Source organism: Oncorhynchus kisutch, unplaced genomic scaffold, assembly GCF_002021735.2.
Source record: "Oncorhynchus kisutch isolate 150728-3 unplaced genomic scaffold, Okis_V2 Okis03b-Okis08b_hom, whole genome shotgun sequence".
Classification (NCBI taxonomy): domain Eukaryota; kingdom Metazoa; phylum Chordata; class Actinopteri; order Salmoniformes; family Salmonidae; genus Oncorhynchus; species Oncorhynchus kisutch.
In genome coordinates, this window is record NW_022261980.1 from 7685233 (window position 1) to 7708606 (window position 23374).

Genomic DNA, 23374 nt, shown 5'->3' on the forward strand with positions numbered 1-23374 from the left:
GCAGAGGCTGGTGGCAGTGAGTCAAGGGCCCTAGCCTCTGGTAACAAAGTAGGAAACAGTCTACATTTTAAGAGAGACCAAGCTAAACATACTGATGGGAGATGGGGAAAACACACAGCAGAGTAAGACCAATATCACTATCGACTCGCCATGGTCATTACCTCTTCATTGGAATTTCAACTCTTTCATCTCACACTTTTCATTGCGACTGTCGGAGTAAATTAGGATCAAATTAAGATAAAGAATTAGATTTTTTTGCTGTGGGTTATTTTTCAGAGCCAAAGCTGTGGGCCCGTGCCCACATCCATAGGAAACCCCATATAGGGCCCCGTGGAGAGGAGGTAGAAAATATGTCAGTCACAGGAATAGAGTGTCATAACGGTGTGGTATGGTGTCGTAAGGGATGTCTTTACCATGCCCTCCAGGGCTAGGGGTTCAACCATGTGGTCAAGGGGGAAGGGTTTGTCAGCAGAACTCTGGTTCTCTCTGCATTATTTATGTTCGGTCCTCAGCTGGTCCGTCCCACTGTTATAATGAGGACTGGAGTCATGGTCTGTTTGGAGTCCCGGGGAACTGTCGACTGAGCGCGTTCCTGGATCACTGCTCAACCACACAGGGCAAACACAGCTCACTGTTTGCATAGTCTTCTCTTGGACTGTAAAAAAAACAGCCCGTTAAACATGGACTGTGCGGTCTCCATGACAACAATAGCTATTGCGTCGGTCTTCTCAAAATGGAGAAGAGGCTTTAAGTGAGTGAGAATCACAAGTAGCCACATGTTTTTTTTGTATTCAGGAGAGGCAGGTTGGAGACAGTAAGCTGATGAAGGACTTGAGTAATGTTGATCTTTCTGGCAGATGTGGTGAATGAGCATGTTGGGTAAACAGTTTAGTGAAGTCTGGATTTTGATGCTTTAGCTACACAGTGTGGCCAACACAGTCAGCTGTAAATAACACAACATGCAGTTTGTACATGAACATTGACACACTACGCATGAATCAAAACAACTCTATAAATAATTCATACATGAATTGAATTGCTTTAAAAAAGGTGGGTGCATTAAATAATAGGGATAAGTATTGTAAGCTCACAAAATATACCACGGCAGAAAATAGATTACGATACGGCAATCACGATTCCAAGTGGATCATGTCACACAACCCATTTCACAGTCCTTTTACTAGTAACAACACAATTCTTCACAATCAGACACAGAATCTGTAAACAAATGAGACCAATCGCTGCCCACTCAATGTCAACTACTGTGACCAGTCAGATTGAAAGTGCCCGTAATAACATCCTCACCCCCCATTGCTACTTGAACTAGGCAAATCAACTAGCGATTGATCCTTGATTTCTGACCTGACAAATTAACAAAAACAAGGCAGCAGCCTAAGTGCGATGAATTCTAGCAGGGCCAGCACTAACTCCCCACAGCAGGGTAATCTCTTCCTAATCAAGGAAATTAATCACACCGCCTACACAGCGTTGAGCCCGATCAATACCACAGAAAGGTTTAGCAGAAGGGGAGAGAGGTGGATGTACTGTAAAGCAGCCTTGGACTCGGGTTCTGTTCTGTTCAGTAGTACTATCGTTGGTTCTGTTAGAGTGGTACTACAATTGGTTCTGTTAGACTAGTACCATCATGAGTTCTGTTAGTAGTACCGTCATTGGTTCTGTTAGTAGTACCGTCATGGGTTACGTAAGTAGTACGTACCATCATTGGTTCTGTTAGTAGTACTATCATTGGTTCTGTTAGTAGTACTATCATTGGTTCTGTTAGAAGTACTATAATTGGTTCTGTTAGAGTAGTACCACCATTGGTTCTGTTAGTAGTACTATCATTGGTTCTGTTAGTAGTACCATCATTGGTTCTGTTAGTAGTACTATCATTGGTTCTGTTAGAGTAGTACCATCATTGGTTCTGTTAGTAGTACTATCATTGGTTCTGTTAGAGTAGTACCATCATTGGTTCTGTTAGTAGTACTATCATTGGTTCTGTTAGTAGTACCATCATTGGTTCTGTTAGTAGTACCATCATTGGTTCTGTTAGTAGTACCATCATTGGTTCTGTTAGTAGTACCATCATTGGTTCTGTTAGTATTACCATCATTGGTTCTGTTAGTAGTACCATCATTGGTTCTGTTAGTAGTACCATCATTGGTTCTGTTAGTAGTACCATCATTGGTTCTGTTAGTAGTACCATCATTGGTTCTGTTAGTAGTACCATCATTGGTTCTGTTAGTAGTACCATCATTGGTTCTGTTAGTAGTACCATCATTGGTTCTGTTAGTAGTACCATCATTGGTTCTGTTAGTAGTACCATCATTGGTTCTGTTAGTATTACTAGCATTGAGGCCCATTGTTAAGAGCTCTCTCTGCCTGTTATATGAGGGAGAGGGGGAAACTGAAAATAAAGTCTGGGGGAGAATGTCGGTTGAGAATGTAGAGAAAGCGATGGGGTTATGTTATTCTTTGGGGACTGTGGAAGCAACCTTGAAGACTGGGTCTGCCAGAGTGGTACTATGAATCCAGACCACTGTTGAGAGCTCACTCTCTGCCTGCCATGCAGTTCCAGCCTGGCCTCTATATGAGCTGCTCTGCTCCACTCTCCTCTACCCATTAACCGGCTGACAGATCAGTAATAAACACAGCCTGTCACCTTACAGGCCTACCTCCCATTTACTGGAGAACACATAAACCCTCCTCTCACTCCCTCTCTCTCTTTTTTCCCTTCCCTTCATCCACAAAGCTCAATGGAGCTAAAACGTGATTTCGTTCCCAGTCCGTCGCCTCCAGAGCAGTAAATTCCCCTCTGCAGCCAGATAGTCCTGGAAAAATCATGAATATTAAATAAATCCATGAATAAATAAATAACCAAAAGAAGAGGACTTTCTTCTCTCGCTAACCTCTTCAGTCTCCCGGCGGAGGAGTAAAAAGAGGTAGAAAATGCAAGGACCCCCTCCGGAGAAAAGGCTGGACGCTGGTTAAGCTAATTGGCTTTCTGTTTCAATCCCATGGCACTGTGTTTTCAACGTGGTAAAACAAAGAGCCTACCGTGAGGTAGGATGGTTACTGGAGCAACCCCCCCCCCCCCCCCCCCCCCCTCCACTTCACTTCAGTGGGATTATCAAACCACTTCCATATCTGTGTAACCTGGGGGACAGCAGCCATACATATTGCAGTGCTTGTCAATGTATTCACCAACATGGATGCAAATGGGATTGTGACAAGACAGCTGGAAGGGGCTCTTTGTGTACACGGCAGTAAACGCAGGGCAAACAAGGAAGCGTACTCTCAGAGACAGTTGTCTGTGGTACTCACTCACACCTCGCTGACACAATGTACAAATAAACAGGTTCCTTTTTCTTCCCCGGGCATGTAAAGTATCCAAATGCATTTCATGGCAAATGCAAGTGTTGTGAGAAATCTGATGTACCTACTTATATGATGTGTGTGTGTGTGTGTGTGTGTGTGTGTGTGTGTGTGTGTGTGTGTGTGTGTGTGTGTGAGTGTTTGAAAGAAAGAGAGAGAGCGAAGAGAGAGAATAGACCAGATTTTCACCTCACATGTCATCCGAAGCACATAAAGCTAAGTGAATAGTGTCCTAATGAAACCAAGTGAAACGGAGAGGTGTTCAGGATGACTGGGTCACACGCTTTAAGGAGATCAGTTAGACACTAAAGGCTGGTAACTGGAGAGACTGGAACATTTGCAGTAGCCAGCAAGCAGATGAAGGGTCTGGATCAGCACTCTGCAGTATCTCACGAGAGAGAGTGAGACAGAGAGAGAAAGAGGGGAGGAGAAATAGAGAGAGAGAAATAGAGGGAAAGAGGGGAGGGAGAGAGGAAGAAAGAGAGAGAGAGAAAAAATGACACAGAGACAGAGAGACACAGAGACAGAGAGACAGAGAGACAGAGAGAGAGGGGGGGGGGGCACTTGTCAGGTTGTTTGATAGCTCTAAACAGCCGGGGTGACCTTCAGCTCCGACAGAAGTGGTTGGCTGGGGTCGTTACAGTGTGTGGATGAATGGGTACAATCAGAGGAAAGTCCCCAGTTTGTAAACATACACACAGACACACACAAACACATTGATCTATGCACACACACGCATGCAGTCACCCACACCACAATGGGCTCTATCCAGTGTACATTACATTGAACATCCAGCCACACCTCAATGAAGAATTCTCATCATTCTCCCCTTCTGAATGTCACTACTCTGCAGGACCCATAATGACCAGTCTCTCTATAATGACCAGTCTCTCCATAATGACCAGTCTAATGACCAGGGTAATTTCGAGTCTCTCCCTAATAACCAGTCTAATGACCAGGGTCATTTCGAGTCTCTCCCTAATAACCAGTCTAATGACCAGTGTAATTTCCAGTCTCTCCCTAATGACCAGTCTAATAACCAGTCTCTCCCTAATGACCAGTCTAATAACCAGTCTCTCCCTAATGACCACTCTAATAACAAGTCGCTCCCTAATGACCACTCTAATAACCAGTCTATCCCTAATGACCACTCTAATAACCAGTCTCTCCCTAATGACCACTCTAATAACCAGTCTCTCCCTAATGACCACTCTAATAACCAGTCTCTCCCTATTGACCAGTTTAACAACCAGTCGCTCCCTAATGACCACTCTAATAACCAGTCTCTCCCTAATGACCACTCTAATAACCAGTCTCTCCCTAATGACCAGTTTAACAACCAGTCTCTCCCTAATGACCAGTCTAATTACCCATCTCTCTTGGTTCCTATATCCCATATTTACCACAACACCTCTCCTCTCTCCATGGGTACCAGCATTGAATGCAATACTGCTTGGTGGACAGGGAGTCATTATAAAGCTAAATAGTTTAGTCATAATAGTAAACTATTAGTGAATAGTTTAACGGTAAATAGGTTTCTATATTAAATAGTTGATTTGTTTAATAGAAAATTGTTTAATAGTAAATCATGTAATAGTGAATAGTTTAATAGTAAATAGTTTATTAGTAAATAGTTTCTAAATAAGTCAACGTTCATAAGCAGTTTACTAGCAGACCTTTAAGTCAGCAGACCTTTAAGTAAAGTGTCAACACTGACTAATCCTTCCACCGCTCTGCTGCCCTGTCAGGTCTGAGGCAGCTAGCTGGACAAGAGAAGAGGTCCTTTCCTGGCTAATCCTTCCACCGCTCTGCTGCCCTGTCAGGTCTGAGGCAGCTAGCTGGACAAGAGAAGAGGTCCTTTCCTGGCTAATCCTTCCACTGCTCTGCTGCCCTGTCAGGTCTGAGGCAGCTAGCTGGACAAGAGAAGAGGTCCTTTCCTGGCTAATCCTTCCACCGCTCTGCTGCCCTGTCAGGTCTGAGGCAGCTAGCTGGACAAGAGAAGAGGTCCTTTTCTGGCTAATCCTTCCACCGCTCTGCTGCCCTTTCAGGTCTGAGGCAGCTAGCTGGACAAGAGAAGAGGTCCTTTCCTGGCTAATCCTTCCACCGCTCTGCTGCCCTGTCAGGTCTGAGGTAGCTAGCTGGACAAGAGAAGAGGTCCTTTCCTGGCTAATCCTTCCACCGCTCTGCTGCCCTGTCAGGTCTGAGGTAGCTAGCTGGACAAGAGAAGAGGTCCTTTCCTGGCTAATCCTTCCACCGCTCTGCTGCCCTGTCAGGTCTGAGGCAGCTAGCTGGACAAGAGAAGAGGTCCTTTCCTGGCTAATCCTTCCACCGCTCTGCTGCCCTGTCAGGTCTGAGGCAGCTAGCTGGACAAGAGAAGAGGTCCTTTCCTGGCTAATCCTTCCACCGCTCTGCTGCCCTGTCAGGCCTGAGGCAGCTAGCTGGACAAGAGAAGAGGTCCTTTCCTGGCTAATCCTTCTACCGCTCTGCTGTCCTGTCAGGTCTGAGGCAGCTAGCTGGACAAGAGAAGAGGTCCTTTCCTGTCTAATCTCTGCTGCCCTGTCAGGTCTGAGGCAGCTAGCTGGACAAGAGAAGAGGTCCTTTCCTGGCTAATCCTTCCACCGCTCTGCTGCCCTGTCAGGTCTGAGGCAGCTAGCTGGACAAGAGAAGAGGTCCTTTTCTGGCTAATCCTTCCACCGCTCTGCTGCCCTGTCAGGTCTGAGGCAGCTAGCTGGACAAGAGAAGAGGTCCTTTCCTGGCTAATCCTTCCACCGCTCTGCTGCCCTGTCAGGTCTGAGGTAGCTAGCTGGACAAGAGAAGAGGTCCTTTCCTGGCTAATCCTTCCACCGCTCTGCTGCCCTGTCAGGTCTGAGGCAGCTAGCTGGACAAGAGAAGAGGTCCTTTCCTGGCTAATCCTTCCACCGCTCTGCTGCCCTGTCAGGTCTGAGGCAGCTAGCTGGACAAGAGAAGAGGTCCTTTCCTGTCTAATCCTTCCACCGCTCTGCTGCCCTGTCAGGTCTGAGGTAGCTAGCTGGACAAGAGAAGAGGTCCTTTCCTGGCTAATCCTTCCACCGCTCTGCTGCCCTGTCAGGTCTGAGGTAGCTAGCTGGACAAGAGAAGAGGTCCTTTCCTGGCTAATCCTTCCACCGCTCTGCTGCCCTGTCAGGTCTGAGGCAGCTAGCTGGACAAGAGAAGAGGTCCTTTCCTGGCTAATCCTTCCACCGCTCTGCTGCCCTGTCAGGTCTGAGGCAGCTAGCTGGACAAGAGAAGAGGTCCTTTCCTGGCTAATCCTTCCACCGCTCTGCTGCCCTGTCAGGCCTGAGGCAGCTAGCTGGACAAGAGAAGAGGTCCTTTCCTGGCTAATCCTTCTACCGCTCTGCTGTCCTGTCAGGTCTGAGGCAGCTAGCTGGACAAGAGAAGAGGTCCTTTCCTGTCTAATCTCTGCTGCCCTGTCAGGTCTGAGGCAGCTAGCTGGACAAGAGAAGAGGTCCTTTCCTGGCTAATCCTTCCACCGCTCTGCTGCCCTGTCAGGTCTGAGGCAGCTAGCTGGACAAGAGAAGAGGTCCTTTTCTGGCTAATCCTTCCACCGCTCTGCTGCCCTGTCAGGTCTGAGGCAGCTAGCTGGACAAGAGAAGAGGTCCTTTCCTGGCTAATCCTTCCACCGCTCTGCTGCCCTGTCAGGTCTGAGGTAGCTAGCTGGACAAGAGAAGAGGTCCTTTCCTGGCTAATCCTTCCACCGCTCTGCTGCCCTGTCAGGTCTGAGGCAGCTAGCTGGACAAGAGAAGAGGTCCTTTCCTGGCTAATCCTTCCACCGCTCTGCTGCCCTGTCAGGTCTGAGGCAGCTAGCTGGACAAGAGAAGAGGTCCTTTCCTGGCTAATCCTTCTACCGCTCTGCTGTCCTGTCAGGTCTGAGGCAGCTAGCTGGACAAGAGAAGAGGTCCTTTCCTGTCTAATCTCTGCTGCCCTGTCAGGTCTGAGGCAGCTAGCTGGACAAGAGAAGAGGTCCTTTCCTGGCTAATCCTTCCACCGCTCTGCTGCCCTGTCAGGTCTGAGGCAGCTAGCTGGACAAGAGAAGAGGTCCTTTCCTGGCTAATCCTTCCACCGCTCTGCTGCCCTGTCAGGTCTGAGGTAGCTAGCTGGACAAGAGAAGAGGTCCTTTCCTGGCTAATCCTTCCACCGCTCTGCTGCCCTGTCAGGTCTGAGGCAGCTAGCTGGACAAGAGAAGAGGTCCTTTCCTGGCTAATCCTTCCACCGCTCTGCTGCCCTGTCAGGTCTGAGGCAGCTAGCTGGACAAGAGAAGAGGTCCTTTCCTGTCTAATCCTTCCACCGCTCTGCTGCCCTGTCAGGTCTGAGGTAGCTAGCTGGACAAGAGAAGAGGTCCTTTCCTGGCTAATCCTTCCACCGCTCTGCTGCCCTGTCAGGTCTGAGGTAGCTAGCTGGACAAGAGAAGAGGTCCTTTCCTGGCTAATCCTTCCACCGCTCTGCTGCCCTGTCAGGTCTGAGGCAGCTAGCTGGACAAGAGAAGAGGTCCTTTCCTGGCTAATCCTTCCACCGCTCTGCTGCCCTGTCAGGTCTGAGGCAGCTAGCTGGACAAGAGAAGAGGTCCTTTCCTGGCTAATCCTTCCACCGCTCTGCTGCCCTGTCAGGCCTGAGGCAGCTAGCTGGACAAGAGAAGAGGTCCTTTCCTGGCTAATCCTTCTACCGCTCTGCTGTCCTGTCAGGTCTGAGGCAGCTAGCTGGACAAGAGAAGAGGTCCTTTCCTGTCTAATCTCTGCTGCCCTGTCAGGTCTGAGGCAGCTAGCTGGACAAGAGAAGAGGTCCTTTCCTGGCTAATCCTTCCACCGCTCTGCTGCCCTGTCAGGTCTGAGGCAGCTAGCTGGACAAGAGAAGAGGTCCTTTCCTGGCTAATCCTTCCACCGCTCTGCTGCCCTGTCAGGTCTGAGGCAGCTAGCTGGACAAGAGAAGAGGTCCTTTCCTGGCTAATCCTTCCACCGCTCTGCTGCCCTGTCAGGTCTGAGGCAGCTAGCTGGACAAGAGAAGAGGTCCTTTCCTGTCTAATCCTTCCACCGCTCTGCTGCCCTGTCAGGTCTGAGGCAGCTAGCTGGACAAGAGAAGAGGTCCTTTCCTGTCTAATCTCTGCTGCCCTGTCAGGTCTGAGGCAACTAGCTGGACAAGAGAAGAGGTCCTTTCCTGGCTAATCCTTCCACCGCTCTGCTGCCCTGTCAGGTCTGAGGCAGCTAGCTGGACAAGAGAAGAGGTCCTTTCCTGTCTAATCCTTCCACCGCTCTGCTGCCCTGTCAGGTCTGAGGTAGCTAGCTGGACAAGAGAAGAGGTCCTTTCCTGGCTAATCCTTCCACCGCTCTGCTGCCCTGTCAGGTCTGAGGTAGCTAGCTGGACAAGAGAAGAGGTCCTTTCCTGGCTAATCCTTCCACCGCTCTGCTGCCCTGTCAGGTCTGAGGCAGCTAGCTGGACAAGAGAAGAGGTCCTTTCCTGGCTAATCCTTCCACCGCTCTGCTGCCCTGTCAGGTCTGAGGCAGCTAGCTGGACAAGAGAAGAGGTCCTTTCCTGGCTAATCCTTCCACCGCTCTGCTGCCCTGTCAGGCCTGAGGCAGCTAGCTGGACAAGAGAAGAGGTCCTTTCCTGGCTAATCCTTCTACCGCTCTGCTGTCCTGTCAGGTCTGAGGCAGCTAGCTGGACAAGAGAAGAGGTCCTTTCCTGTCTAATCTCTGCTGCCCTGTCAGGTCTGAGGCAGCTAGCTGGACAAGAGAAGAGGTCCTTTCCTGGCTAATCCTTCCACCGCTCTGCTGCCCTGTCAGGTCTGAGGCAGCTAGCTGGACAAGAGAAGAGGTCCTTTCCTGGCTAATCCTTCCACCGCTCTGCTGCCCTGTCAGGTCTGAGGCAGCTAGCTGGACAAGAGAAGAGGTCCTTTCCTGGCTAATCCTTCCACCGCTCTGCTGCCCTGTCAGGCCTGAGGCAGCTAGCTGGACAAGAGAAGAGGTCCTTTCCTGGCTAATCCTTCTACCGCTCTGCTGTCCTGTCAGGTCTGAGGCAGCTAGCTGGACAAGAGAAGAGGTCCTTTCCTGTCTAATCTCTGCTGCCCTGTCAGGTCTGAGGCAGCTAGCTGGACAAGAGAAGAGGTCCTTTCCTGGCTAATCCTTCCACCGCTCTGCTGCCCTGTCAGGTCTGAGGTAGCTAGCTGGACAAGAGAAGAGGTCCTTTCCTGGCTAATCCTTCCACCGCTCTGCTGCCCTGTCAGGTCTGAGGCAGCTAGCTGGACAAGAGAAGAGGTCCTTTCCTGGCTAATCCTTCCACCGCTCTGCTGCCCTGTCAGGCCTGAGGCAGCTAGCTGGACAAGAGAAGAGGTCCTTTCCTGGCTAATCCTTCTACCGCTCTGCTGTCCTGTCAGGTCTGAGGCAGCTAGCTGGACAAGAGAAGAGGTCCTTTCCTGTCTAATCTCTGCTGCCCTGTCAGGTCTGAGGCAGCTAGCTGGACAAGAGAAGAGGTCCTTTCCTGGCTAATCCTTCCACCGCTCTGCTGCCCTGTCAGGTCTGAGGCAGCTAGCTGGACAAGAGAAGAGGTACTTTCCTGGGTAATCCTTCCACCGCTCTGCTGCCCTGTCAGGTCTGAGGCAGCTAGCTGGACAAGAGAAGAGGTCCTTTCCTGGCTAATCCTTCCACCGCTCTGCTGCCCTGTCAGGTCTGAGGCAGCTAGCTGGACAAGAGAAGAGGTCCTTTCCTGTCTAATCCTTCCACCGCTCTGCTGCCCTGTCAGGTCTGAGGCAGCTAGCTGGACAAGAGAAGAGGTCCTTTCCTGTCTAATCTCTGCTGCCCTGTCAGGTCTGAGGCAACTAGCTGGACAAGAGAAGAGGTCCTTTCCTGGCTAATCCTTCCACCGCTCTGCTGCCCTGTCAGGTCTGAGGCAGCTAGCTGGACAAGAGAAGAGGTCCTTTCCTGTCTAATCCTTCCACCGCTCTGCTGCCCTGTCAGGTCTGAGGCAGCTAGCTGGACAAGAGAAGAGGTCCTTTCCTGTCTAATCTCTGCTGCCCTGTCAGGTCTGAGGCAACTAGCTGGACAAGAGAAGAGGTCCTTTCCTGTCTAATCCTTCCACCGCTCTGCTGCCCCGTCAGGTCTGAGGCAGCTAGCTGGACAAGAGAAGAGGTCCTTTCCTGTCTAATCCTTCCACCGCTCTGCTGCCCTGTCAGGTCTGAGGCAGCTAGCTGGACAAGAGAAGAGGTCCTTTCCTGGCTAATCCTTCTACCGCTCTGCTGCCCCGTCAGGTCTGAGGCAGCTAGCTGGACAAGAGAAGAGGTCCTTTCCTGGCTAATCCTTCCACCGCTCTGCTGCCCTGTCAGGTCTGAGGCAGCTAGCTGGACAAGAGAAGAGGTCCTTTCCTGTCTAATCTCTGCTGCCCTGTCAGGTCTGAGGCAGCTAGCTGGACAAGAGAAGAGGTCCTTTCCTGGCTAATCCTTCCACCGCTCTGCTGCCCTGTCAGGTCTGAGGCAGCTAGCTGGACAAGAGAAGAGGTCCTTTCCTGTCTAATCCTTCCACCGCTCTGCTGCCCTGTCAGGTCTGAGGCAGCTAGCTGGACAAGAGAAGAGGTCCTTTCCTGGCTAATCCTTCTACCGCTCTGCTGCCCCGTCAGGTCTGAGGCAGCTAGCTGGACAAGAGAAGAGGTCCTTTCCGTCTAACACAGTGGAGGGCTGAAGAACAGTCCCACTGGGCCTCCCTGAACAAGAGTGGCGGCAGTAGCCCCCTGACCCTGTGTGTTAGGGAGGCAACCCAGGCGGAAGACAAGAAAGAAAGAAAGAGTGACAGAGAGAGAGAGAGAAAGATAATTGAAATTGAATTAAATTGAGAGAGGGAGAGAGACAGAGAATTGAAATGTAATTAAATTGAATTGAGAGAGCGAGTGAGAGAGACACAGAAACTGAGAGTGACAGAGAGAGACACTGTGAATAGATACAGAATGTCTGCTTGGCTCCAGCAGCTAACCCTCTAAATACTCAGCCAGCTTCTAACAGCAGGTTCCCCCCTTTTGACTCACAGAAACACACAGACACCAACCCCCCTAGTACTTGTGTGGGGTTCACAGGTGGTCTCCCTGGAGATGGTTCTGAGCCTTCAGAGGCTGCAGAGTAATAGAGGGTGAAATACTAGCTGGATATAAAGAGGAGATGACAGGTCCGATAGTGTGCTAGAAATTAACTGTCTGGGGACTAGTTGGATATCTTACAGGTTACACTCAATATAAAGGTAATAAGGCATTATTCAATGTATTAAAGGGATAGTGCATTCAAAATATACATGTTACTGTTTAGAATGGATGCCTAGACTTAGTGGTATATGGACTCAACGTCAGGGATCTAAGATTTGGGTTAGCGCAGTTAGCTCACAGCTTAGCATTAGCATAACTCCGTGCAAATCAATGGGAGTGGAACCAGTTAGCAAATACAGAATTATGACTAAATGGTTTCCTCAGATGATATATCTATTGTTGTTTTTTATGAGCACAAGCACCTTAACCCTCTGGGCTGTTGCTTGAATTCACCCCTTCACAATACAACTGAAATCCTCCTCTACTGATCAAGGGCAGTGCTAGTCTTTTACCTTGAATCTCCCAAAGACCCGCCATCCATCTTAAAGGACCGGAGACGGGAGAGGGGGACATAAACAACCCTTCATGTCTCAGGAGTTTGTCAAAAATGAACAAAAGAGCTTGCAGGTACATCCCCAGCTACAGCGGGGGAATGTGCTCTGACCTATTAGAAATCACACCATACATTAACAACACTGACACTACAGTAGCTACAGTCTCCCACATCCCCTGGGCAACCGGACATCAACATCTTGTCTTTACAGATTGCTCTTTGAGAGACTTTGTGAGCGCATTAATATTTAAAAAAATATTTTGCAAAACATGTTAATTTTTGCACAAGACCTGTTTGTTTGTGTGTATACAGTGTGTGCGTGTGCGTGTGTGTGTGTGTGTGTGTGTGTGTGTACATGCAGCGCTTGTGTGAGAATTTTGTTCCATCACAGAAAGCTCAACCAAACCCGTCGGGATCTACTACTCTGCGACACAGAAAGCTCAACCAAACTCGTTGGGATCTACTACTCTGCGACACAGAAAGCTCAACCAAACTCGTTGGGATCTACTACTCTGCGACACAGAAAGCTCAACCAAACTCGTTGGGATTTACTACTCTGCGACACAGAAAGCTCAACCAAACTCGTTGGGATTTACTACTCTGCGACACAGAAAGCTCAACCAGACCCGTTGGGATCTACTCTGCGACACAGAAAGCTCAATCAAACTCGTTGGTATCTACTCTGCGACACAGAAAGCTCAACCATACTCGTTGGGATCTACTACTCTGCGACAGAGAAAGCTCAACCAAACTCGTTGGGATCTACTACTCTGCGACACAGAAAGCTCAACCAAACTCGTTGGTATCTACTCTGCGACACAGAAAGCTCAACCAAACTCGTTGGTATCTACTCTGTGACACAGAAAGCTCAACCAAACTCGTTGGGATCTACTACTCTGCGACACAGAAAGCTCAACCAAACTCGTTGGGATCTACTACTCTGCGACACAGAAAGCTCAACCAAACTCGTTGGGATCTACTACTCTGCGACACAGAAAGCTCAACCAAACTCGTTGGGATCTACTACTCTGCGACACAGAAAGCTCAACCAAACTCGTTGGGATCTACTACTCTGCGACACAGAAAGCTCAACCAAACTCGTTGGGATCTACTCTGCGACACAGAAAGCTCAACCAAACTCGTTGGGATCTACTACTCTGCGACACAGAAAGCTCAACCAAACTCGTTGGGATCTACTACTCTGCGACACAGAAAGCTCAACCAAACTCGTTGGTATCTACTCTGCGACACAGAAAGCTCAACCAAACTTGTTGGGATCTACTACTCTGCGACACAGAAAGCTCAACCAGACTCGTTGGGATCTACTCGGTGACACAGAAAGCTCTACCAGACTCGTTGGGATACTCTGCGACACAGAAAGCTCAACCAGACTTGTTGGGATCTACTCTGCGACACAGAAAGCTCAACCAGACTTGTTGGGATCTACTCTGTGACACAGAAAGCTCTACCAGACTCATTGGGATCTACTCTGACACAGAAAGCTCTACCAGACTCATTGGGATCTACTCTGTGACACAGAAAGCTCAACCAGACTCGTTGGGATCTACTCTGTGACACAGAAAGCTCAACCAGACTTGTTGGGATCTACTCTGCGACACAGAAAGCTCAACCAGACTTGTTGGGATCTACTCTGCGACACAGAAAGCTCAACCAGACTTGTTGGGATCTACTCTGCGACACAGAAAGCTCAACCAGACTTGTTGGGATCTACTCTGTGACACAGAAAGACGCAGCACTTACAGATCTTATGTTTCCCTTTCATGGGGAATTTCACCAGCAGCTCCTGAGGGTTGGTGCAGACGAAGACGAACGGAGAGCCAGACTCCTCGCAGGTCTGAGGAAACTGCAGGAAACACAGAAACAGTCAGAGCACTGCTTTTCCTAAGGACAGACAGGAGTGGTGACACAGGGAACCTTCATTGCTGTTAGACTGATACATCCTGGTCAGGAAGGACAGAGAACCTACAGGTAGATAGAACCTGTTACTATCAGAGTAATACCATAGACATGAAAGGGTAGATAGAACCTGTTATTATCAGAGTAATACCATAGACATGAAAGGGTAGATAGAACCTGTTATTATCAGAGTAATACCATAGACATGAAAGGGTAGATAGAACCTGTTATTATCAGAGTAATACCATAGACATGAAAGGGTAGATAGAACCTGTTATTATCAGAGTAATACCATAGACATGAAAGGGTAGATAGAACCTGTTATTATCAGAGTAATACCATAGACATGAAAGCAATATAACCTGGAATAAAGGGTTTTTAATTGAAGCATGTTTACATGGAATCTCTACATCCCTGTGGAAAGGGTGGCGTAACACCTTATAACTTGTCATGACATTATGAAACAAACACGACACTGAGACACCACAATCATCAGAGGGGTTACGCAACATGACATCATCATTCTACATACATCTTCATCTGTTCTACATACATCATCATCATTCTACATACATCATCATCATTCTACATACATCTTCATCTGTTCTACATACATCATCATTCTACATACATCATCATCATTCTACATACATCATCATTCTACATACATCTTCATCTGTTCTACATACATCATCATCATTCTACATACATCTTCATCAGTTCTACAAACATCATCATCATTCTACATACATCTTCATCTGTTCTACAAAACATGATTTTATAAAGACATAGTGGTAGAAAAAAAGAGAGGGGCTGGATGTGGGGGAAATTAAATAATTGGTAACACTTCATTATAAGGTTCCATAATAAACCATTTAGAAGGCATTTATAAATTGTGTGTTCACCATGTATTAATCATTACTCCCACATTATTAAACCATTTACTAAATCATTAGTCAATTATTTTTGCAGTCCCTAATCTAAATTGAGTCCTACTAATATTTTTTAAATACTTCAGAAATGTTTTGAGTGACCAGTGTAATTTCTCACAAAACGAAGGCCATGTTATTGGTAGCCATTCCAGCAGTACCTGGTCAAAATCAAAAACAAGCACACAACACAGGATGTTAAAGGAAATATATATTCATGTCTGAATAACTAGCTTACTAACATTTACACATGTGGGAGTAATGATTTGTAAATGGTGAGCAAACTGTAAATGCCTTACAAATGGTTTACTATGGACCCTTAAAATGAAGTGTTATCAAATTGGTATCATCATGTTGTAGCTTGTTATTCCAGCTGTAATCATCTCTCTACTGTGACAGCTTTATTATTTACACAATATGACATCTCTTTCAGGTCCTAGCTGCTCCAGACAGTACAATTAACACTCCCACTGCAAAGCATGGAGCCCTGGAAAGAAGAAACATCTCTCCCTCCCTCTGATTGGTTGTTCAGTTGACAGTAGGGGGAATTGACTGACACTTTCATGACAAAGGAGTCATCTTTCCAATCTGTCCAGGTGGAGCAGCTCTCAGCTCATCCAATTTCCTCCAGCACGTCTATCAGATAGTGCCGTGATTGCATCTCTGCGAAATCAGGAAGCGGCGGCTTTTCATGACGGCTCGCTTCTTTCCTCTACACCCCCTCTGTCTCTCTTAAGAGCAGCCCTGAAGGTTGTGACTAATCCAGGGCTTTTAGGAGAATCGACAAGACAGACAGTTTGTGTCGTTCCTGACAAACTGGGAGAGGTGATGGGGCTGCTTATTACACTTCCCAGTCAACGCTGAACTGACCATAATAACCACATGTGATGAAACATCATTGAACACCCTCTGAAGCTCAACAGGGATTCCACAGTGGCGGCTTGTTGTAGAACCCGATAGAAACACACTAGTGGTGATGGTGTTTTGCAGACCGGCTCTGAATGACACTCCGGTAGCGAAGTGTGAGGTTCAACCTTTGAGTGCTTCTCTGCTAAAGTGGGAGAGTAGCGCCATAAATCTCTCACCAATTTTGCAACATTCCGAGTGGTTACGGGGGTTAGCGAACACAGGGGTTGTCCACAGAAAAGATGGAAGTCCTATATCATACTGTATAGCTATCCCTCCTCTATCATCTCAGTCAGGGGAAATAGCCCATATCCTAAAGCAAGCATCCCACTACGGCAATTATGAACGTCAGTCTGTAGGAAGAGAGGCCTCCTTGTTCCACTTGGGTATGGAGGAGGTGTATTTATAAGACCGGTGCAGCCAGTCCATTACAGAAGACGTCAAACGCTTCCCTTACATGTGTTTTCGCCTGCTGTGATGCGTGCTTGAATATTCTCACTTAAAGCTAACTTGGGAGTGTGTAAGCACATTCAGCTTTGAGATGGTAGTAGTAGTATTTTTCCAGGTTTTGAAAGGAAAACAAAATGGTGGTTGTGGTGGTCCGTCTAAATCCAGATGAATTGAGAGTAGCTGAATCCAGCGTCTGAGTGAGCTCATGTCAAAAACGAAGCCGGTCGCCCGCTCTTTCATCCTCCATTAGCCAATTAGCTTTTAAAGCTGTCGAATCGAGCTGGCTTTGCCTCCCCTCCCCGAGTCTAATTGTTTCCATACCATGCTAATCAAAAAGGCATGAAACATTGGGCCGTAGCAGTGGCTCACTCAAACACTCCAAATGCATCAGGCATGATCTAATGAGGTCAAGATACACACGCTAACAAAGGGATACAACTCTGACTCCATAAAAACCTTAATTGTTCCATATTCCAAAACCTCTCTGATAACGTAGGCCTCGTACACACTGAAGGTTTGACATCATTAAAAGCTTAACATTTTTAATTAAGAGCCACATTTGTACAGTTTGCCCTAATGTTTTAAATTAAACTGCATCCCAACAAAGAAAGTATATTAAAAAAAACGATTGAGTTTTGAGTCTAGGTTCTCGAAATCTTCTGTCTCGAATCATGCAAATGTCTTAGTCTTGATGAAAATATGAGGGCAGATTGGACCTCAAACTGGCTCAAGTGTTCAATTGCTAGTTTCGTGCTAATTCTCTCACAGTCACAAACACTGGGAAGATGTGTCCAAAATGTGCAACTCTTCCAAAAGTTTGGAGAATTTCCAAATCGTTAGCAAGCGGGCACCGGCAGGTTTGACTGCTGCCAATGTTGCTATGGTTTCACTGACAATGGCAACTCTCTCAGCAATGTTACAGGCACCTTCTTTTAGTTTTGCAACGATACCCTCATTAAAAAAGTGTTTCTGGGTGTTCAAGGAGAGGACACAGTTAACTAGACAGCTCTTCTTTGAGAGTCTTCAGTCTACTAAGGATTCCGCGGCTCAACGTACTGCAGCTCTTTAATAATAGTTTCCCAGGTGGTGAGTGGTGGGTTAGCCACCTTCCCTACAGTACAGACATTTCAGAAAAGAGAGGCTCTTGAATGAAAACAACCCCCTATAAACACAGTGGGGGAAAAGGAAAGGAAAAAAATGGCTTGCAGCCTCGCCATCCGCCTCAGCCAAGTTAATAAACGGCCCATTCTTTTCAATTTGCTGGGATATTGCCAGCGGGCTGCAACAATAAGCGCCTGTAATAATATGAAATTCACAGAGTCCATTGGAGACCAGAGACATACTCTGCAGGACGGGGATGTTGGCTAGGTGAGGAGGATATTACAGGATCATTCAAGGGGCAGAGAAAGTGCACCAAGGCCCCCAAAGGCTGGAATTTGGCCCTCGGCACAGATCTAGGAGCAGTTCACCCTCGTCAAACACAAACCTCAATCACAAGTAGGTAAACTGCTAACGTGACATCAGATCAACAAGTAGGGTGAACTCCACCCTGCACGGCCCAAAACTACAGAAAAACACAGCTCTGGGCTTCCAACAGAACAGCAAGAGCCCTATAAGCTGTATGAGTCCATGCTGCTGGTCTATGACTGGTGAACAAGCCAATACTGTTTGCTCTGCCTCCCCCCCTCTCACTCTCCCTGGTCCTTTTCAGCTGCTGTCGGCAATTAGGGGAGGCAGAGACAAGCAATCTCCTCTCTCTCTCTCTCTCTCTCTCTCTCTCTGAGGCCAGGCGCTGCGCGGCAGCGGTGGTGGTAATGGGCCTGTGTGGCTGTGGCTTTGGCCCTGCCTGGTCGGGCCCCGCTTGGCTGCACTCAATCTCAGCCCAATAAAAAGGCCTTCATTGGCAGGGAGCTACTGAGCCACAGGAGCAGGGAGCTGTGGAGGAGGCTTTTAACAAAGGGTGGGAAAAAGAGGGAGGGTGGGAAGAGAGGGAGAGACAGAGATGGATAGAGACAGAGAGAAGAGGCAGAGAAATCAGAAGAGAAAGATAGAAAGAGAGAAACAGAGAGAGACAAAGACAGAAAAAAAAAGAGAGAGTGAGTGAAAAACCAAAATACTAAGGCTTTGTCAAGGCTGGTTTCACACTGAGAGTAAAGAAACAGAAGCACTGGTCTGAGTCCCGTTGATGGGTCATGTGACCTGTGTCGTCACTGTAAACCCACTTCAAGCTAAAAGAAATGATAGTGGTGGAGGGTGACTTTTCAGATCACTGAGCTTCAATATAGTCATTCTTGTTCCACCCATTCATTCTCATCCAGCTGATTGTAGCTTTGTAGCCGTTTATTCGGACTGCTCCTAGGAAATCTTTTAAAATGTGTTACATTTAATGTTTCTGAACAAATTACAAAGTCAAGGAGCGGTGGAAAAACTAGTAAAGGTAAGTATATGTAGAAGGCAGACATCCTGAAGAACAAAGTGACTGACCACCTTAAGGATTCCATCTTTATAAACCATTTGCTTTAGTAACAGGAAGCACCCAAACAAGTCTGAAATTGCCAAGAAGCTGACAACACTCCTTCAGTAGCATAACAACACATTTATGTTGAATGGCTGAACATCTTCATTGCCACAACTTTCACCACAAGAACATTATGAGAAAGTAATCCACATCAATATGAAACTGCTGTATTACAGACTGTCCTTCAGCCACAGAATCAACCGGTGTCAAGTAGGAGAGTGCACATTAATTATCTAAGAGTGTCCAACACGGACTCATTTTGTACATTATTAATATCCTCAAGCCGAGGAAAGACATGTCTGTTTATTAGGAGCTCTGAGCCGGCAAGGAGGGTCGTTCAATTATTCCATTGTGTCAGTCCGCTCGACTGCTAAAACACAGCTACATACCCAGGCTAAACATGAGGACTTTTCTTTCCAATATAGCCATACTGGGACCTCTGGTGTTGATTTAAGTTTATCTGAAGAACAAAGACTGTTTTATGTGGATAATTATAAATGGACTTATTACATAGTCTCTCCTGGCAGACTGACTGTTAACGCTAACATAAATGGAGTAGCTAGCTAGCGCACGCAAGACTTGGTTTTGAGTTGTATCTATGACACAATTGATAATGAAAGCTAACATTGTCCTCTTTAACTGCTGAACTGAAACAGCTCCCGTTCAGCCCAATCAAAGGTCTTCTCTGTCCTGGCACCCCATTGGTGGAACCAGTTTCCCCCTGATGCTAGGACAGCAGCCTCCTAGCCAATCTTCTGAAAACATCTGAAACCCTCCCTCTTCAGTATCTTAAATAACACATCTCAGTCTTACCCCCCCCACCCCCCCCCCCCAAAAAAAACAACAACAACATTGCACTTACTTATCCTACTAGCTCAGACTTTGCTGATAATCTCTTTATTTACGACAAATGTACTTTGTACTATGACTGTGATGTGGTTGTCTCACCTAGCTATCTTAAAATGAATGCCCTAACTGTCAGTCGCTGTGGATAAGAGTGTTTGATAAACTGAAATGTAAAATGTAAAATCATTAGTTACGACATACATTTTTTGACTTATACATTAATGCTATATACACATTTTATACAATTGTTTTTAAGAACATAACTTATGTCTCATGAGCTTAGTTCAACTGTCACACCCCATCAGAACCCAACATATGAACTCTAATGTTTGCTTCTCCAATGTTACATTTCTCCAGGCCCATCCCTCAGCTTTTTAACAGAACCACTTTGTTATTGTTTTAATGAAAGATTAAAGCTGTAAAAAGGTCCAATGGAGTCGTTTTTATCTCAATATCAAATCAATTCTGGGTAACAATGAAGTACCTTACTGTGATCGTTTTCAATTAAAATGGTCAAAAGGAAGCAGAAATAACTTCTTCGCAAAGATTGCTCAAGCAATAATTTATCTCGAACTGTCTGTCAGTGTTTTGAGAGGGGAGGGGAAAGTGAAAACTAGCTGTTATTGGCAGAGAGGTCTGGAACTCTCGTATTGGTCTATTAACTTATTTACTGCCTGGTGATGTCAGCCCACATAAACAGGCTGACATTTTAGGCGGTCTTTTCAAACCGCTGACACTAAAAACACATTATCATCATTTTCAAAATGTTACAGTAATATCCCAACTCCGTGTGGACAACTATATAAAACACAAGAACATTTCATTTATTTTTTGACTGCACAGGGACTCTAAAGCTCCTGTAGTTTGACAAGTGGGTCGGAGCATCATGGTTTATTTATTTTACCTCAGGGCTCCACAAACATGACGATTCAAATCGCAGAGAGCCTCAGTGAAGAGCTAGCAAGAGACACATTAGCAATTTAGCTTTAGTGATGACAGGTGTAATGAAGTCATGTGTTTGCACAGGAAGATTTACACCAGTTGCCTCGCATAGCGAAGTCCCATTTTTCCAGCCCTGTTTATGACTTCACCTCCTGTGGTGGGCCTCGAACGGCAAGAAAACAGGACGGCCTCACAACACCCACAGTGTTTTTAGACTCAACAACTTTTCCCACTGTTGGAACGCTCCTGGCATTGGGTCTGATCTACAGTATAAGCCTACAGTTACCTCTCTGTCTGAAGTCTACTAGGTTCTGACAGAGAAGGAAAATACCGTGTTTAACCTACTATGTGTCGAATATTTGTAAATTCAACATCTCTTCTTTTGACTATTTAGAGAATAACGATGATGCACTTGAGAAACGTGTCTCTGTAAACCTATACCAAACATCTAAATAGCACTTGGACAAAAAGTTACCAAATAGCACTTGGACAAAAAGTTACCAGATAGCACTTGGACAAAAAGTTACCAAATAGCACTTGGACAAAAAGTTACCAAATAGCACTTGGACAGAAAGTTACCAAATAGCACTTGGACAAAAAGTTACCAAATAGCACTTGGACAAAAAGTTACCAAATAGCACTTGGACAGAAAGTTACCAAATAGCACTTGGGCTAAAAGTTACCAAATAGCAATTGGACAAAAAGTTACCAAATAGCAATTGGACAAAAAGTTACCAAATAGCAATTGGACAAAAAGTTACCAAATAGCAATTGGACAAAAAGTTACCAAATAGCACTTGGACAAAAAGTTACCAAATAGCAATTGGACAAAAAGTTACCAAATAGCAATTGGACAAAAAGTTACCAGATAGCACTTGGACAAAAAGTTATTGTACATGTGTTGAATGTCATAGCTTTTAAAACATCAAAGACAATACATTTGATGTGTTAGTGGGCAGAGTATTGTACATGTGTTGAATGTACATTTGATGTGTTAGTGGGCAGAGTATTGTACATGTGTTGAATGTACATTTGATGTGTTAGTGGGCAGAGTATTGTACATGTGTTGAATGTACATTTGATGTGTTAGTGGGCAGACTATTGTACATGTGTTGAATGTACATTTGATGTGTTAGTGGGCAGAGTATTGTACATGTGTTGAATGTACATTTGATGTGTTAGTGGGCAGAGTATTGTACATGTGTTGAATGTACATTTGTGTTAGTGGGCATACTATTGTACATGTGCACTGCATTAGACAACCTCTTTACCTAGCACACGGCTTTACCCAACTTCACACACACGTGAATTCCCCCAGGGACAATTACCATGTCTGCTTTCAAAACCAGACTTCAAAGAACTCCAGGGAATCTTGAGCATTAAAACTTGTTATTTTCCTCCACAATCTCCCTTTATCCCCATCACAAATCCACCTCCTTTAGTGGCAATACTGTCAGCGAAATGGATTGGATTTCAGTCAGCTAACAAACCATTTCATGGCTACATTTTGATTTGATAATAGGGAAATGGAGATAGAGAGGGAGTTTATGAACACGTCTCTCTCCTGAGGTGAGTGTTAGCTTTGATAGTGGGCCAAAGGAAAAGAGTCCCCCATCTGTGTTCACTCAGCCCCTGTGGGAAGTGGTTGGCTCTCGGTCTCTCTGTCCTGGCTGCTAGCTCACAGATGAAAGAAAAGATGTGAATCTATACATGTGAAAATGGAAAAAGAGAAAAAAAATATACGAAGTGTCCAGGTTACATAGAGCCTCTTGGTTTGACAGAGCTCTTCCCACAGGCTGTTATTGGAGTGGAGGTGGTACAGGAGAAGCTGTGTTGGAGTGGAGGTGGTACAGGAGAAGCTGTGTTGGAGTGGAGGTGGTACAGGAGCAGCTGTTATTGGAGTGGAGGTGGTACAGGAGAAGCTGTGTTGGAGTGGAGGTGGTACAGGAGAAGCTGTGTTGGAGTGGAGGTGGTACAGGAGAAGCTGTGTTGGAGTGGAGGTGGTACAGGAGAAGCTGTGTTGGAGTGGAGGTGGTACAGGAGCAGCTGTGTTGGAGTAGAGGTGGTACAGGAGCAGCTGTTTTGGAGTGGAGGTGGTACAGGAGCAGCTGTTTTGGAGTGGAGGTGGTACAGGAGCAGCTGTGTTGGAATGGAGGTGGTACAGGAGAAGCTGTATTGGAGTGGAGGTGTTACAGGAGAAGCTGTGTTGGAGTGGAGATGGTACAGGAGAAGCTGTAATGGAGTGGAGGTGGTACAGGAGAAGGTCTGTTGGAGTGGAGGTGGTACAGGAGAAGCTGTGTTGGAATGGAGGTGGTACAGGATAAGCTGTAATGGAGTGGAGGTGGTACAGGAGAAGCTATTTTGGAGTGGAGGTGGTACACAGGAGAGGCTGTCTGGTCATCAAGCCTCAGATTGTGACACACACAGGGCGAGAGAGGAGGATGACTGGAGGAGGACGAGGCAGCGGGGCATCCTCTCCTCCTTTTCCCTCCCTCGCTCTCATCTGTCACCGGGAGGAAGTTGCTGAGCAGACAAACCTTCGCCTGAGGAGCACAATTGAGTTTGTAATCTCTTGACCCTGCAGCAGCGGTACAGCCAGCCAGTTCCCTCCCTCCCTCGCTCCCTCCCTCATGAAGACAGATGCCTGTAGCGGTGATGCTGCTTAGCTGGAGGTCTGACAAGGTGATGCCTCCTGCTCCATTACACACACACATGGACATTATATATACAGAGACACGTGTGCGCGCGCACCGCCATGTGCCAAAACACACACACACCTCACGTGTATACACACACACACACACACATACACACACACACACACACACACACACACAGCCTGTCTAG

The 23374-nt window shown here is 46.7% G+C and overlaps 1 protein-coding gene across 1 annotated transcript in view; it reads right to left on the reverse strand.

Annotated features, from left to right (window-relative positions):
* Positions 1–284: 284 nt before the first annotated feature.
* The window catches only part of LOC116359677 (activating signal cointegrator 1-like), a 52429-nt gene continuing 29339 nt past the window's right edge, over positions 285–23374 (reverse strand). Inside the window, exons 11-12 of the mRNA XM_031812947.1 lie at positions 13781–13883; positions 285–655 (exon numbers count right to left, since the gene is read on the reverse strand). Of these exons, the coding sequence (XP_031668807.1) occupies positions 492–655; positions 13781–13883 (267 nt within the window). The 3' untranslated portion in view covers positions 285–491. The remainder of the gene's footprint in view (positions 656–13780; positions 13884–23374) is intronic.